Source organism: Anomaloglossus baeobatrachus, chromosome 4 (assembly GCF_048569485.1).
Source record: "Anomaloglossus baeobatrachus isolate aAnoBae1 chromosome 4, aAnoBae1.hap1, whole genome shotgun sequence".
Classification (NCBI taxonomy): domain Eukaryota; kingdom Metazoa; phylum Chordata; class Amphibia; order Anura; family Aromobatidae; genus Anomaloglossus; species Anomaloglossus baeobatrachus.
Window position 1 is genome coordinate 373,876,525 of NC_134356.1, and position 18,272 is coordinate 373,894,796.

An 18,272-nucleotide genomic window follows, 5' to 3' on the forward strand; every position below is an offset into this window, starting at 1 on the left:
GACACGCAGACTCTACATGGATGACACACTGATGACACCTGTACCGTTTGTTTACACATGAGGGCTGTTAATTGCCACTGGATACTTCTTGCCCTCTAAATTGGTAGGCTTTAGGCCAGACTTGCTAGTGCCTCGCGCGAGTCTCTCATAGTAGAACCCGGCTTGGCCGCACACTAGGCATACAGGAGCGTCTGAGCTGCATAGAGATACATGCAACCGACCCGCTCCTGTCAGGGGAGTGTGCGGCCAAGCCGGGTTCTACTATGAAAGACTCGCGCGAGGCACTAGCAAGTGTGATTCTGGCCTTAAGCCCAAGAGACTAATGTTTGATGATTATTAGGTCTCTGAGGTCCCATCAAAGGAGGGTCGCCTTGGCAGGGCTGGTGGGCTCATATGAATGTGGGCTCATCTGTGTGCTTACTACCTTCACTTTATAAGTCCATTCTATATTGCAGTAATGCAGTCCAGATGTCATATTTGCATACATCGTAGTATATACGGAGTGCTGCTGAATTCCTTTGTTTTTCTATTTTCTCTGAAACACCAGCGCATTACAGCAATGGGGCAGCCAGGCTCATTCATACCCATTGTTTGGGCAGCATTAGGCTATGTGCGCACGTTGCGTATTTGCATGCAGTTACGCTGCGATCTGCACCGCAGCATAACTGCATGTGTCCTGCGTCCCCAGCATAATCTATGAAGATTATGCAGGAGCCGTGCGCACGTAGCGTCTTAGAGCGCAGCGCTTCGGCTGCTGCCCGAAGCGCTGCGTTCTAGTAAGTGACATGTCACTTCTTCCGTGCGCTTTGCCTGCAGCCTCCGCTCTGTCTATGGGAGGGGCTGCAGGCAGAGCGCATGGAATCTGCTTTTTTCTTTTTCATTACGGACATTTCTGCAGCGATTTAAAGCGCACGTGTGCTCTTTAAATCGCTGCAGACATTTCTGCACTGACAGTACGCAACGTGCGCACATAGCCTTAATCAGGCGACAGGTTCCACCCATCTAAATGGGCCATAAGTGAAATCCATAGCAGACGTAGCCAATCATAACACTGCTCTTGTTTCCCAAATGTGCCTATAATAATATGGAAACTTCTGTGGCCAAAGCTCCAGGCGACATGCTAGCCACAAGCCGTGAGTATGAGGTGACACACATTAATGCTCGATCACAATCTATAAGACGGTGAATTTATTTTCAGGTTTCATCTCACACTGCCTGTTCATAGGCAGAAATGCAGGCTGCGAGGTACGGTTACCAAGGCAACCACCTAAAACCCAGCAAGTATCATCACACATCCTGTTACTTAGAATTGGACCCATATACTATACTCTCGAGGCGTCAGATGGTTGCCGTGACAACTGTTATCAGTTTTGCACTTCTTACAATCTTTGTGCACAAAAGTCAAGGTATGTGTGTGAATCAATAACCAAGGCTTATTGTGATGTGCAGCCTTTTTACCACATTTGAGGCCCCCACAATACCACAGGAGACCACCATGCCATTACTCTCATCATCTGATCTTCATGGGGCTTTGTAACATTTTGCCAGGGTTGTCACTGGAACACAAGGGCAGATATATCATTGGTGCAATCTGTACAGCCACTCAGGGGCCCAAAAGGTAAGGGGGCCATTAATACCTTCAAAGCAGGTGGAATTGTGCATTATGGTGAGCTATTGGACTGTAAAGGGCCCATGTATTGATCTCACACAGGGGCCGTTTTCTGTCACTGTCCACCAGGACTATCACCACATCATTACATGCATAGACTAACTGGTAGCTACGAGTTTCGTGTTTTCATGAAGGGAGCACGCCTGTTGACCCTCGCTATGGTAATAGACAATTGGCCATGTCTGTGTATACACAACAATGTGTTAGATACAATTAAACCTGTCAATCAAGCTCTGCAGGGAGAAACCAGAGGGGAGCCGTCCGATAGATACTGCTTCGGAGGGTACGCTCACACGAGCGAATGAATCGGACGAGTGCAATGCGAGAAAATCTCGCATGAATCTGACCAATATTAGTCAATGAGATAGAGCAGATGATCAGTTCTTTTCTCATCCAGATCCTAGATGCCGAAATTGTGCAAGGCTCGCCAATAGAAGTCAATGGGTGCGTGAAAAAAACAGACGCCACACAGACAGCACACGGACCATCCCAGTGACGTCCGTTTTTATGGATTTAAAACTATTCTGCAGCATAGAACTCTGTAAATGAATAATAATTGCTGGGAAAACAACGGATTGCACAATAAGCAAGAACAGCATCTTACATGCCAGTCTTGATGAGAGGGCGAGGTGGAGTGCAAGGGGGTGATGGGAGGGTGCATTGTGTGTGTGTGTGTGGCAGGGGGGTGCATTGTATTGTGTGTGTGTGTGTAAAGGGGGGTGATGGGGGGTGTATTGTGTGCATGTGGAGGGGGTGATGGGTGCATTGTAGTGTGTGTGTGCATATGTAGCAAGGGGGTGATGGGGGTGTATTGTGTGTGTGTGTGTGTGTGTGTGTGTGTGAAGGAGGTGATGGGGGGTGCATTGTATTGCGTGTGTGTTTTGTGTAGGGATGATGGGGGTGCATTGTATAGTGTGTGTGTGTGTGTGTGTGTGTGTGGAAGGGGTGATGGGCGGTGCATTCCATTGCGTGTGGGGAGGGGGTAATGGGGGGTGTATTGTGTGTGGGGAGGAGTAATGGTGGGTGCATTATATTGTGTGTGGGGGGGGTGATGGGGATTCATTGTATTGTGCGTGGGTTACAAAAGCGCAGCTTGGGGGGAATATTTTGGAGAGGGGCAATATGGGGGATATTTTGGTGAGAGGCAGTATGGGGGTATATAACAAAGAGAGCAGTGTGGAGGGGACATTATGGAGAGAAGCTGTGTATGGGGACATTATGGAAAGAGGCAGCATGGGGGTATATTAAGGAGAGAGGCAGTGTGGGAGGTATTTTGGTTAAGGGCAATGTGGGGGGATATTTTGTGATGGAAGCACAGCGATTATTTATTCAAAGGCACAGCATGGGAGATATTTATGGGGCAGTATAATGATACTTTTATTTTTAAAGGTGTGTAGGGAAGTGCTGCTGAAGAATAAAGAGGGAGGGCTTCAGAGACGAGAAGTGGGCACGAAACCTCATCATGGCGTCTGTACTGCGTGGAAACAAAAGAGATGGGGTCAACTGAGAAGATGTCACCTATAAAGGTACCTGGATGTAGATGATTATTAGTGATATATCCTGCGTCTAAGGCTACTTTCACACATCCGGTTTGAGCCCTGCGGCTCAATCCGGCTGTGAAAACTATGCAACGGATGCGGTAAAAACACCGCATCCTTTGCATACGTTTTTACATGCGGCCGGTCCGTTTTTTTCCGGTTGCGGCATGCTACTGAGCATGCGCAGTGGAAAATACCGCATGCGGCGACCGGATGCGGTTTTTTCCGCATCGCGCCGCATCCGGCCTCCATAGGGATGCATTGAAAAATGCGCCGCAGCGGCCGGATGCGGCGCGATGCGGTGTTTTTTGCCGGAGCAAAAAACGTTGCAGGGTACGTTCGATCCGGCCGCCGCATCGGCTAAATCTGCCGCATGCGGCAAAAACCGGACCGAACGCAAGCCCCTACGGCACAATGCGGCACTAATGTAAGTCAATGCAAAAAAAACCGCAATCGGCGTTACAAAAGCCGGTTGCGGTTTTTCTGCAGAACGCCGTATTGTGCCGCAGAGCAAAAGTCCGGATGTGTGAAAGTACCCTTATCAGTATTGTGGTTCCTGTATGGTCCGCAGTCTGATAACAACAACTCCCAGCATCTCCTTACCATTGTTAAGGACAAGCTGGGAGTTGTAGATTCCGGCATCTTCCGAGCCTTTCCATTGATCTGCATTGTAAAATGCAGAGCGTTTTCTGAGTGAAAAACACCAGAAGAATAGAGCGGTCACTTCTTGTAATCACTTGGTGGTTTTAGAAACCCGAAGTTGGTAAAAGATGCTCAAAAGCCTCAACCTGTGCACAGCGAGTAGATGCAGATGGTCATTCGAGGATTTTTCATAGTAGTTTCCATGGTGGGATCTGCTCCGCCCCCAAAATGTCATTGCACATTCCCTAAGTGGTATGTGTCCAAAATTATCATCAGTGACAGCAACAGCTTTCCTGATCACCTATCTGTAGAATTTATGTGTCATGTGAATCTATATATCAGCTATGTGACGACAACGCAGCATTATATGGAGAGCAGCATCCTCTTCATTATCTGCGAGACCCAGCTCTGTAGGAAAATAGCGGCTTCACCAGGTCCTGCAACTAAGAGCAATAAATAGGCCTCAGCTGTAAGGCTATGTGCGCACGTGTGCGCTCTTCACCGCACCGAAAATGTGCGCTTCAGAGCGCAGCTGAAAAGCTGCGTTCTGAAGCGCATGGTGCCGGCAGATTCGTGCGCTCTGCCTGCTGCCTCTCCCTATAGACAGCATGCAGAACGCACGAAAGAAGTGACATGTCACTTCTTAGAACGCAGCGATTCGGCAAGCAGCCGAATCGCTGCATTCTAACATGCCACGTGCGCACGGCTCCTGCACAATCTCCATAGATTGTGCAGGTGACGCATGCAGTTACGCTGCGGTGCAGAACGCAGCGTAACTGCATGTAATACGCACACGTGCGCACATACCCTAAGGCCCCTTTAACACGTCAGTGATTCTGGGACGTTTGTGCTTTTTTTAAAACGTACCAGAATCACTGACATACGCAGACCCATTATAATGAATGGGTCTGCTCACACGTCAGTGATTTTTCACTGCACGTGTCTCCGTGCGGCGTACCCGCGTGTGCGTGATTGCCGCACGGAGACATGTCCATTTTTTTCTGGCATCACTGATGTTCCACGGACCACGCAGTGGTGTGGTCTGTGAAACACGTGCCAGAAAAAAACGTGCTTTTAAAATAAAAATCATTTTTACTCACCCGGCGTCCAGCGATGTCCTCTGCAGCCTGTGCAGCCTGCTGCTTCTAAGCCGGCTCATTATTGTCGCGCATATTCATTATGCGCGACACAGCCGACCCGGAAGCAGCTGCTGCGGGGGTCACCGCCGGCCGGATGCTGCACCGCGGGAGCGATCAGCACCATGGACAGCGGGAGCGGGCGCAGGTGAGTTGATTTGTAAGTGCAATCACGGGCCACGGAGAACGGAGCCCGGATTGCACTTAGACAACCCACGTGTGCCGTGAATCACGGCACACGCAGGGACATGTGCGTGTTTTACACGCCAGTGAAAAACGTCACTGTTTTTCACTGATGTGTGAAATGGGCCTAATACTGGACGCAGCCGTGACTACATGTTATATGGTCGTGTTACATAATCTACAAGTGCACAAAGATATTACACATTCACCACTCGACAAGTGGCCTGTGCACCCCCAAATGCCAGAGCTGAATGCAAGTCCCAGTCCGGCCCTGTTTGAGGGCATTGTGCAGTATTATGGAGGCACGTTTCCTGCTGCCTGTGTTAAGACAGTATGGAGTACTTTTCCTGATGACTGTGGTATGAGGACACTGTGCAGTATTATGGAGGCACATTTCCTGCAGCCTGTGCTATGAGGGCACTGTGCAGTATTATGGAGGCACTTTTCCTGCTGCCTGTGGTATGAGGGCATTGTGCAGTATTATGGAGGCACTTTTCCTGCTCCCTGTGGTATGAGGACACTGTGCAGTATTATGGAGGCACTTCTGCTGTTGGTGGTATGAGGGAACTGTGTAGTATTATGGAGGCACTTTTCCTGCAGCCTGTGGAATGAGGGCACTATGCATTATTATGGAGGCACTTTTCTTGCTGCCTGTGGTATGAGGGCACTGTGCAGTATTATGGAGGCACTTTTCCTGCTGCCTGTGGTATGAGGGCACTGTGCAGTATTATGCAGGCACTTTTCCTGCTGCCTGTGGTATAAGGGCACTGTGCAGTATTATGGAGGCACTTTTCCTGCCGCCTGTGGTATGAGGGCATTGTGCAGTATTATGCAGGCACTTTTCCTGCTGTCTGTGGTATGAGGGCACTGTGCAGTATTATGGAGGCACTTTTCCTGCTGCTTGTGGTATGAGGGCACTGTGCAGTTTTATGGAGGCACTTTTCCTGCTGCCTGTGGTATGAGGGCACTGTGCAGTATTATGCAGGCACTTTTCCTGCTGCCTGTGGTATGAGGGCACTGTACAGTATTATGGAGGCACTTTTCCTGCTGCCTGAGGTATGAGGGCACTGTGCAGTTTTATGGAGGCACTTTTCTTGCTGCCTGTGGTATGAGGGCACTGAGCAGTATTATGCAGGCACTTTTCCTGCTGCCTGTGGTATGAGGGCACTGTGCAGTTTTATGGAGGCACTTTTCCTGCTGCCTGTGGTATGAGGGCACTGTGCAGTATTATGCAGGCACTTTTCCTGCTGCCTGTGGTATGAGGGCACGGTGCAGTATTATGCAGGCACTTTTCCTGCTGCCTGTGGTATGAGGGCACTGTGCAGTATTATGGAGGCACTTTTCCTGCTGCCTGTGGTATGAGGGCACTGTGCAGTATTATGCAGGCACTTTTCCTGCTGCCTGTGGTATGAGGGCACTGTGCAGTATTATGCAGGCACTTTTCCTGCTGCCTGTGGTATGAGGGCACTGTACAGTATTATGGAGGCACTTTTCCTGCTGCCTGAGGTATGAGGGCACTGTGCAGTTTTATGGAGGCACTTTTCTTGCTGCCTGTGGTATGAGGGCACTGAGCAGTATTATGCAGGCACTTTTCCTGCTGCCTGTGGTATGAGGGCACTGTGCAGTTTTATGGAGGCACTTTTCCTGCTGCCTGTGGTATGAGGGCACTGTGCAGTATTATGCAGGCACTTTTCCTGCTGCCTGTGGTATGAGGGCACGGTGCAGTATTATGCAGGCACTTTTCCTGCTGCCTGTGGTATGAGGGCACTGTGCAGTATTATGGAGGCACTTTTCCTGCTGCCTGTGGTATGAGGGCACTGTGCAGTATTATGCAGGCACTTTTCCTGCTGCCTGTGGTATGAGGGCACTGTGCAGTATTATGGAGGCACTTTTCCTGCTGCCTGTGGTATGAGGGCACTGTGCAGTATTATGCAGGCACTTTTCCTGCTGCTTGTGGTATGAGGGCACTGTGCAGTATTATGCAGGCACTTTTCCTGCTGCCTGTGGTATGAGGGCACGGTGCAGTATTATGCAGGCACTTTTCCTGCTGCCTGTGGTATGAGGGCACTGTGCAGTATTATGGAGGCACGTTTCCTGCTGCCTGTGGTATGAGGGCACTGTGCAGTATTATGCAGGCACTTTTCCTGCTGCCTGTGGTATGAGGGCACTGTGCAGTATTATGCAGGCACTTTTCCTGCTGCCTGTGGTATGAGGGCACGGTGCAGTATTATGCAGGCACTTTTCCTGCTGCCTGTGGTATGAGGGCACTGTGCAGTATTATGCAGGCACTTTTCCTGCTGCCTGTGGTATGAGGGCACTGTGCAGTATTATGCAGGCACTTTTCCTGCTGCCTGTGGTATGAGGGCATTGTGCAGTATTATGCAGGCACTTTTCCTGCTGCCTGTGGTATGAGGGCATTGTGCAGTATTATGCAGGCACTTTTCCTGCTGCCTGTGGTATGAGGGCATTGTGCAGTATTATGCAGGCACTTTTCCTGCTGCCTGTGGTATGAGGGCACGGTGCAGTATTATGCAGGCACTTTTCCTGCTGCCTGTGGTATGAGGGCACTGTGCAGTATTATGCAGGCACTTTTCCTGCTGCCTGTGGTATGAGGGCATTGTGCAGTATTATGCAGGCACTTTTCCTGCTGCCTGTGGTATGAGGGCACGGTGCAGTATTATGCAGGCACTTTTCCTGCTGCCTGTGGTATGAGGGCACTGTGCAGTATTATGGAGGCACTTTTCCTGCTGCCTGTGGTATGAGGGCACGGTGCAGTATTATGCAGGCACTTTTCCTGCTGCCTGTGGTATGAGGGCACTGTGCAGTATTATGCAGGCACTTTTCCTGCTGCCTGTGGTATGAGGGCACGGTGCAGTATTATGCAGGCACTTTTCCTGCTGCCTGTGGTATGAGGGCACTGTGCAGTATTATGCAGGCACTTTTCCTGCTGCCTGTGGTATGAGGGCACTGTGCAGTATTATGCAGGCACTTTTCCTGCTGCCTGTGGTATAGGGCACTGAGGTTTCTGCAGCAGGAGTTCGGCTCTGAAGTACAGCACACAGGTCCAGCAGCTCAGTGTCATGTGCCGGCGCCCTCCACGTTCTATCCCCGGTACACACTATGGCCGGCCCTCCATCATGGTGGCTGACTCCTCCCACCTCCGTCGGGCCCAGCTCGGTGCAGTGCTCGGCCGGTGGGCGGCCGCAGTGATGCTGAGGAGGAGCTGCCTGCCATTGCTCGCCGCGGGCACGCTCCGCTCTGACAGTTGCTCCAACAGGCCCGGCAGTGAGTGGTGCCCCGCGCTGCGGAGACCGGAGGGCAGCACTGCGGACACCATGATGTCAGAGGACGGGCTGGAGGCGGACAGGTGAGCGGCGGGCACACAGCATGGCTGCAGGAGGTGTGAGCCCAGCTCTCCCTGAACTTCTGTGGTGGGTTGCAACACCCGGGCGCCCCTTATCATGTGCAGACCTCTGGATTAGATGGGAATTGTTTCAGAAGTACTATTGGGGCACATGGATATTACAGAGGGCAGTGCCCCAATTCCAGAGCCCCCCTGAATGGCGCCAGTAATACATTCCTCAGCAGTGGCTACTTGGACCAACTTTCTCATGACTTGATATTACCTTTGAGGGGCGACTCTCTCCCACCTTAGGCTAGTTTCACACAATCCGCCATTTTGGATAACAGCGGAATCCGTTAACGGATTCCGCTGCTTTCCATAGACTTGTGTGGACGACGGATTGCGACTGATGGTCCTGCGTTGCTTCCGCTGGCCGACGCTGCGTTGCTTCCCCCGGGCGGAAGGAACGCAGCATGTAACGTTTTTTCGTGCGTTAAAATGACGCAGAGCGGCAGATTCCGTCGGCGTCCTTTGTTTTTATAATGGACGTCTATTGTGGCGTATTCCGTTAGAATCTGTTAATGCAACCATCTTTACACAACTGCGCATTCCCAGATGTGTAAAGCCAAGAAAAAAAACCTAACGGATTGCTTTCTTTTGTACGATCCGTTGCATCCGTCACACAACGCAATGCAACGGATGCCGTTCAACGCAAGTGTGAAACTAGCCTTAGTGATCTACCGTAGCAGCGGCACACGGTGACCTTTGACCCTGCGATCTATATCACAGCCAAGGTTACCGTGTAGCCCCAACCTAAAGCGATGTGACCCGCTGAGTAACCGCGTCTGCCCGTCTGTCCCTTATGGCCGTACATTTGTACAGTACCGTCATGGGGCCAGATTTTTTGCACCTGTGGCCATAGGACTGGCTGAAAAACCTGAATCCCGTGATTAAAAGGAATGTGTCACCAAGATTTGCCACCTAATCTGAGAGCAGCATAACGTAGGGGCAGAGATCCTGATTCCAGTGATGTTACTTACTGAGCTGCTTAGTGTAGTTTTGATAATCTCCTGCTGATTAATCAGTGATTTTTATCATTAGGCCTAAGCCACACAGCATGAAAATCGGTGCGAGTGGAGTGCGATAAAACATTGCATTCCACTCGGACCAATATTACTCTGTGTCAGCACATATGAGCGATTATTTTTTCAGCCCTAATCGGGCTGAGAAAACAATCGCAGCATGCGACTATAATGCGATCCTGTTTTCTCTCGCACCCATCAAGTCTATGGGGCGAGAGAAAAATCGCACTGCACTCGCGGTGTACCGCGAGTGTAGGGCGAGAATGGCTACAGAGGAGAGAGGAAGATAAATCCCTCCCCTCTTCAGTGCCGGCCCGCCCCCCGCAGCTGAGGTCCGCTCGCAGCACGATCGGACCTCAGTCTCAGTGACACTCGGCTCTGCTGTACTGCCAGCGTGACCTGAGTGTCATGCGAGGGGATCGCTGTAATCCCCGTGTGGCCCCAGCCTTAGAGGACTACTTGGCGTGCTGTCAGGTAGTCCAGCACATTCATGAGCTCTGTATAACTGCTAGATCTGCAGCAGAGAAAACATTGATTTTATTAAAATGACAGCAAACAGTTCAGTAAGTGACACATCTCTGGAATCAGGGTCTCTGTCTCTACATTATGCTGCTCTCAGATGGGGAGCAAACACCTGGTGACAGATTCCCTTTAAGAGTTGTATCCGAACACTTTGTCCATATAATGTATCATATGTACAAGATTATTATGTTTCTCTTACAGGGAGCAATAAAACCTTTTAACTGCCTAACCCAATGCCAAACCCTTTTTTCTGCAGTCAGATATTATATAACTATTATATAACGTATGCCAGTGTTATGTAACGTTGACCATACAGCTATAATCAAATTGTCTTGTTTTAGCTGGGCCTATATATCGGGTGCACAGTGTCCGCCTGTACGGTAGGATAGTCTGCACCTAGCTGCTGTCACTAGGTGGCTGTCAGCCGATCGATGCTTTGGGCTGATCTTTAGGCCAGCTCTCCCATACACAGCGCACATTGGGCTGAGCGATCCTATGTTCTCAATGGCTTATCTACAGGAGAACAATGCCATCGGCAGTCAGACATCGGACATGCCGGAACGTTCTCTTGTCCGGTAATACATTTCCCGGCACCCCTATACACGTTATACAGTCGGACAAACCTGTGTACAGTATATCGGTGGGCTAGGCTGACATTAGACTTGGCCGACCTACAATGTTAATATCCAATGTGAACCTTTCACACTTACCCTATACCTTTTACATTACTGCTATCTCACCAATAGTGTTTCATTTGTAGAGCACAACTGGTGACCATGTTTCATCAGTAATTCCCCAGTGTAACTTTGCTGTCCTTGTTTGTGTTTGTTGGATGCAGGTTTGTGTAAATTATTCATATATTTTGGAACGTTTGATGCTAAAATGTGTTGTAAAATTCAGAAGCTGAGGCAGAAGAACTGATGCCATTAACCATTTAGGGATTTTGTGAAAGGAGCCCTAAGCTGAAGCTGGCACTTTTCTTAGGGCAGGGCTTTGGCTTTAGAGAGACTAAAATGTAATTTCCTTTTTCTAAAGGTGCTCATTCACACATCTGTTTTTCACATATGTATATTATCCGGGGGGTTTTTCCGCCCACTATTGCACATGTACCTATAAGTTCTCATTTACACGTCAGTATATTCTATCAGTGTTAGTGTGCCAAAGCCAGGAGTGGAACTAGAGAAAAACTAGAATTGGAAGATTGACACCTCCCATTACTAATCTAGGGCTTAGTGGCAGCTTTGGGCTGCCATTAACCCCTTATTACCCCGATTGCCGCACATGTGTTTTTGAGCCCCAGGCTACGTTTCTGTGACCACAGGATGAGTCTGTGGTCACCACAAAGAAGCAGCATGCACACTTAAGGTACCGTCACACATAATGAGATCGCAGCTGAGTCACGGTTTCCGGGGCAGGACACATCGCTGTGTTTGACACTGTGTGACAGGGTCACAGTGACTGCTGAGATCGTTATACAGGTCGCTACTGCGACCTGTATTGTTCCTGCATCGCTGGTAAGATCTGACTGTGCGACTTCCCAGCGACTAAAGGTACCGTCACACTAAGCAACATCGCTAGCAACATCGCTGTTGAGGCACAACTTGCTAGCAATATTGCTGTGTGTGACATCCAGCAACAACCCGGCCCCTGCTGTGAGGTCGTTGGTTGTTGCTGAATGTCCTGGACCATTTTTTAGTTGTTGCTCTCCCGCTGTGAAGCGCACATCGCTGTGTGTGACAGCGACAGAGCAACAACTAAATGTGCAGGGAGCAGGGAGCCGGCTTCTGCGGACGCGGGTAACCAAGAAGCCCTTACCATGGTTACCCGATATTTACCTTCGTTACCAGCGTCCGCCGCTCTCACGCTGTCAGTGCCGGCTCCCTGCTCCCTGCACACATAGCCAGACTACACATCGGGTAATTAACCCAATGTGTACTCTGGCTAGGATTGCAGGGAGCCAGCGCTAAGCGGTGTGCGCTGGTAACCAAGGTAAATATCAGGTTGGTTACCCGATATTTACCTTAGTTACCAAGCGCAGCATCGCTTCCACGCGTCGCTGCTGGCTGGGGGCTGGTCACTGGTTGCTGGTCAGATCTGCCTGTGACAGCTCACCAGCAACCCGTGTAGCGACGCTCAAGCGATCCCTGCCAGGTCAGGTTGCTGGTGGGTTCGCTGGAGCGTCGCTTAGTGTGACGGTACCTTTACCTGCGATCCCTATCAGGTCGCATCGTTTTCGGGATCGCTGGTAAGTCGTTGTGTGTGACTGGGCCTATAGCGTAAGGGTAAGTTCACACAGTGCTTTTTTCCCGGCATTTTCGCACGTTTTTCGGGTGCGTTTTTGGCCTCAAAACTGCATGACTTTGCTTCCCCAGCAGAGTCTATGAGTTTTCATTTTTGCTGTCCGCACACAACTTTTTTTTTAAGCTGCGTTTTTGAGCTTAAAAAAAAAAATGGACATGTCAATTCTTTCCTGCGGTTTTCTGCGTTTTCCCCCCCATGCAATGCATTGGAAAAATGCAGAAAAACGCAGAGATCAAAAACGCACCAAATCGCGGTAAAAACACATTCGTTTTTTGCCGCTTTTTTTGCCGCGGGTGCGTTTCTGTGCGTTTTTAGCGGCCAAAAACGCAGCATCAAAAAAAACCGCAGCGTGTGCACATTGTCTGAAGCGATAAAGCTCTAAGGCTATCTGAAAATACAATGTACCATTGAAGAAAAAAAAACAATACAGTTTCTGGTGACCTTGTTCATGGGCCTATTACTTATCTTAGGAGAATAATTAGATAACATTTCCTACAGAAAGCATAGTCAATGACCTATGTACACATGACTCACAATGGTGTCTTTACCAGACACAGTCTCCACCATTGCTGAAGTATATGTTGTATTTATATGATGTGTGCAGTGTTTGCTTCTGTGGTCCGCTGAAGGCTTTCCAATAAACACTGGTAAGAATTTCCTTCCATTATCTGTCTGTTAATATTGACATCCAGCTCACTGCTTCTGAGACCTGCAGGGAGCAGATCATCTGTAACCTTAATATTCTGTGTATATAACGCTATAGAAATAGAAGTTTTGCTGCTTTACAACTTGCTGATTAATTGTTCCAATACATTCTGCGGTCGAGCTGTGATAGACTCTAGACCGGTCCGGCGTATACTGGTGGTGTCTTGCCTGCTGAGCTCAGCTGTCACGTTATCATGTAAATGGGTCTATTCTTCCTTCTTTTTTTTTTTTTTTTTTCTTCAGTTTTTCTGCTTGTCTTTCTGACGCCATGCATTCCACCTTGGATGTCTTCCTGATACTATATAAACACAACTAGCAGAAGAATGGGGAAAATATCTCTTATTTACATTTCTTTTTATTTACTTTTAATCAATAAACACAAGGATAAACTAAGGGGTGCTTCACACATAGCGAGATCGCTACCGAAATCGCTGCTACGGCACGGTTTTGGTGACACAACAGTGACCTCATTAGCGATCTCGCTGTGTGTGACACTGAGCAGCGATCTGGCCCCTGCTGCGAGATCGCTGCTCGTTACACACAGCCCTGGTTCGTTTTCTTCAAAGGCGCTCTCCCACTGTGACACACAGATCGCTGTGTGTGACAGCGAGAGAGCGACGAAATGAAGCGAGCAGGGAGCAGGAGCCGGCATCTGGCAGCTGCGGTAAGCTGTAACCAGGGTAAACATCGGGTAACCAAGGTGGTTACCCAATATTTACCTTAGTTACCAGCCTCCGCAGCTCTCACGCTGCCTGTGCTGCCGGCTCCGGCTCTCTGCACATGTAGCTGCAGTACACATCGGGTTAATTAACCCGATGTGTACTGTAGCTAGGAGAGCAAGGAGCCAGCGCTAAGCAGTGTGCGCTGCTCCCTGCTCTCTGCACATGTAGCTGCAGTACACATCGGGTTAATTAACCCGATGTGTACTGTAGCTAGGAGAGCAAGGCTGGGTTCACACTAAGGGTACCGTCACACTTTAGCGACGCAGCAGCGATCCCACCAGCGATCTGACCTGGTCAGGATCGCTGCTGCATCGCTACATGGTCGCTGGTGAGCTGTCAAACAGGCAGTTCTCACCAGCGACCAGTGACCAGCCCCCAGCCAGCAGCGACGTGCAAGCGACGCTGCGCTTGCACGGAGCCGGCATCTGGAAGCTGCGGACACTGGTAACTAAGGTAAACATGGTTACCCGATGTTTACCTTAGTTACCAGCGCACACCGCTTAGCTTAGCGTGTGCAGGGAGCAGGAGCCGGCACTGGCAGCATGAGAGCTGCGGAGGCTGGTAACGAAGGTAAATATCGGGTAACCACCTTGGTTACCCGATGTTTACCTTCGTTACAGCTTACCGCAGGCTGTCAGATGCCGACTCCTGCTCCCTGCACATTCAGGATTGTTGCTCTCTCGCTGTCACACAGCGATGTGTGCTTATCAGCGGGAGAGCAACAATAAAAAAACGAACCAGGGCTGTGTGTAACGAGCAGCGATCTCACAGCAGGGGCCAGATCGCTGCTCAGTGTCACACACAACGAGATCGCTAATGAGGTCACTGCTGCGTCACAAAAACCGTGACTCAGCAGCGATCTCAGTAGCGATCTCGCTGTGTGTGAAGTACCCCTAAGCGACAACGACGTCGCTGTTACGTCACCATTTTCTGTGACATAGCAGCGACCTTGTAAGTCGCTGTTATGATCGCTGCTTAGCTGTCAAACACAGCAGCCGAAGCAGCGATCATAGCGACACGCGACGCTGTGCTGCAACATGTGCAGAGAGCAGGGAGCCGCGCACACTGCTTAGCACTGGCTGCTTGCTCTCCTAGCTACAGTACACATCGGGTTAATTAACCCGATGTGTACTGCAGCTACATGTGCAGAGAGCCGGAGCCGGCAGCACAGGCAGCGTGAGAGCTGTGGAGGCTGGTAACTAAGGTAAATATCGGGTAACCACCTTGGTTACCCGATGTTTACCCTGGTTACAGCTTACCGCAGCTGCCAGATGCCGGCTCCTGCTCCCTGCTCGCTTCATTTCGTCGCTCTCTCGCTGTCACACACAGCGATCTGTGTGTCACAGCGGGAGAGCGCCTTTGAAGAAAACGAACCAGGGCTGTGTGCATCGAGCAGCGATCTCACAGCAGGGGCCAGATCGCTGCTCAGTGTCACACACAGCGAGATTGCTAATGAGGTCACTGCTGCGTCACACAAACCGTGACTTGGCAGCAATCTCGGTAGCGATCTCGCTATGTGAGAAGTACCCCTTATGCTGCTCGAACCACAGGCAGCATGAATCGGAGTCTGGCTACATGATTACAGTCATGTTTGTCTAAAGCCCCCGTCACATTTTCCGACTTACCAGCGATCCCAAAAACGATGTGACCTGATAAGGATCGCTTGTAAGTCGCTGGTGAGATGTCACACAGTCAGACCTTAACAACTCAGTAACGATCAGCGACCTGTATAATGATCTCGGCAGGCATTGTTGGGACTGTGTTAGGAGGTCGTTGGTAGGCGTCAAACATAGCAATGCGTCCTGCCCAGCAGGACATCGCCTTTGAAGAAAATGGTCCCATCCATTCAGCAACAACTAGCGATCTCACAGCAGGGGCCTGATCGCTGGTAGCTGTCACACATAACAAGATCGCTGCTGTGGCACGAAAACGGTGACGTAGCAACGATCTCGTTAGCGATCTCGTTGTGTGTGACGGGGCCTTAATGCACTGTGGCATTTCAGAAAAAAAGCATAGTTCAAAAAGCCAGCAGGGACATCGGGAGAGTCTTGATTAGTCCAGTGCGGCCCCATGCCGTCTTCTTCCTTCTCAGGTGATTGACAGGTCCCTTATATGTATACACACTGTAAAAACCTGTCAGTCAACTGGGGTGGGGAAAAGCCGGCCAGGGGCCACATTCAAAATAGTCACATCTTTCCCTATAGTCCTCTGATAGTTTTTTTTAAAGTATGTTTTCTCTAAACTGCAAAAGCATTTCAGAATGTGACATACCTGACTGTAATCGCTCAGCCAGGCTCTGATCCATGCTGCCCGTGAGTTGCACAGCATGAATCTAATGAAACGTTCTGTTTAATATCATTTTCTGCACATTATGGACTCTATTTTCACTTGTACTTTGCTCTTAATTTCTCTTATAGGAGGATTCAAAGTGAAAACATTTTGAAGTGTCTACCATATGTTTACATTAGGTGGAATTCCTGACATACAGCGCCAATAGGAAATTTTCTGTGCACTGGATTTGTCTGTGTATATAAGTAGCCACCTATACATCAAAGTAAAATGGCATTCCAAGGATACTCTCCTGGCAACATTCAGGAGAATGGTGGCCTGTGGATATACTTGGCCTATATGCCAAGAGCTTTTCCACAGTGCACGTGGCAAGTGTAGATTGCAAATTCAGAGTGAATGTACATTTACCCTTCCTGCTAAGGCTATATTCACACATCTATTTTGTCATCTGTGTGCTGGCCGTTTTTAAAACTGACAGGATACTGAGCCATAAAGTGTAATGGAACCATTTGTGCATCTGCTATTGTGTGTATGTGTGTGTGTGTGTGTGTGTGTGTGTGTGTGTGTGTGTATAATCAGATCACTTAATATATATGCAGCATGTAGTGCAGTAAAATAAATTAGTAATAAAAAAAAAAAAAAAAACGGCGTGCGGTTCCCCCCCACCCCCCCCAGTTTTGATACCAGCCAAGGTAAAGCCACACGGCTGAAGGCTAGTATTCTTAGGACGGGGAGCCCCGCGTTATGGGCAGCCCCCCAGCCTAACAATATCAGCAAGCAGCTGCCCAGAATTGCCGCATCCATTAGATGCGACAGTCCCGGGACTCTACCCGGCTCAACCCGAATTGCCCTGGTGCGGTGGCATTCGGGTAATAAGGAGGTAATCGCAGCCCATAGCTGCCACTAAGTCCTAGCTTAGTGATGGCAGCGGTCTGAGATACCGCCATCACTAAACTGTACTGAAAGTAAATAAATACAAACACCCAAAAAATCATTTATTTGGAATAAAAGACAAAAAAACACCCTCTTTTACCACTTTATTAATCCCTCAAACACCCCTCCAGGTCCGGCGTAATCCACACGAGGTCCCACGACGTTCAGCTCTGCTACATTGTAAGATGACAGAAGCGGCCAGGGTGCAACTAAAGTGAGTCGCACTATCAACGTTGACATCACTCAGGTTACCCGCTGCCACAGCTCTCAGCTGGAGGACTGCAGCTGACCGCGGGTATCCTGAGTGACCGCACCGCTGATCGCGCAGCTCACTGCAGTCACTCAGGAGATTTGCGGTCACAGGTGAGTCCTTCACTTGTGATCGGAAATGATCCTGCGACACAGAGACAGAGCGACGGAATGACAGTGAAGTCGTTTGAAGTTCATCCAGGGTCATTCTCATCGCGCGGCTCTCTGTGTCTGCTGTCAGCGGCCATGTAGCAGAGCTGAATCTCCGTGGGATGCACTGTCAAAAATGCATCCAAAATGCATGCACAGTGCATGCAAAACGCATCCAAAATACATGCGTTTTGGTTGCATTGTTTTTGGCAAACACATTGTCCAGTCTGCTAGAGGGTGCGTTTTTCTCTGCACCTCACAGAACGCAACGTGCGCACATAGCCTTAAATCTGTTTGTGCCATCTGTTTTTAACTGATCCATTGCTAAGTGTCAATTGTAAAAAAGAATTCACTAATTTTAGTTACTTTTTAAAAAACTGTCGTAAACTGGGTGACCCGTGGAGAGAAACTGCACTTTGATAGCTCTAAAAACTGACCTGAGCGTGTGAATGTACCCTTAAAGATGATATTACACAGAACCTCGATAATGTAACATATATTTAAGCTACATGTGCCAGGATTCTGGTGTAATTTGTAGCAAAAAAAGTGTTAATGACCTGAATTCTATTTAGTATGGATCTAAAGGCCCAGTCACACTAAACAACTTACCAGCGATCCCAACAACGTTACAACCTGATAGGGATCGCTGGTAAGTTGCTAGGAGGTCGCTGGTGAGATGTCACACTAAGCGACGCTCCAGCGATCCCACCAGCAACCTGACCTGGCAGGGATCGCTGTAGCGTTGCTGCACGGGTTGCTTGTGAGCTGTCACACAGGCAGATCTCGCCAGTGAGCAGCCCCCAGCCAG

At 49.4% G+C, this 18,272-nt stretch overlaps 1 protein-coding gene across 1 annotated transcript in view; it reads left to right on the forward strand.

The window, feature by feature from the left end:
* Window positions 1-8,344: 8,344 nt before the first annotated feature.
* The window catches only part of NAPEPLD (N-acyl phosphatidylethanolamine phospholipase D), a 46,415-nt gene continuing 36,487 nt past the window's right edge, over window positions 8,345-18,272 (forward strand). The window contains exon 1 of the mRNA XM_075345190.1: window positions 8,345-8,535. Within this exon, the coding sequence (XP_075201305.1) occupies window positions 8,378-8,535 (158 nt within the window). The 5' untranslated portion in view covers window positions 8,345-8,377. The remainder of the gene's footprint in view (window positions 8,536-18,272) is intronic.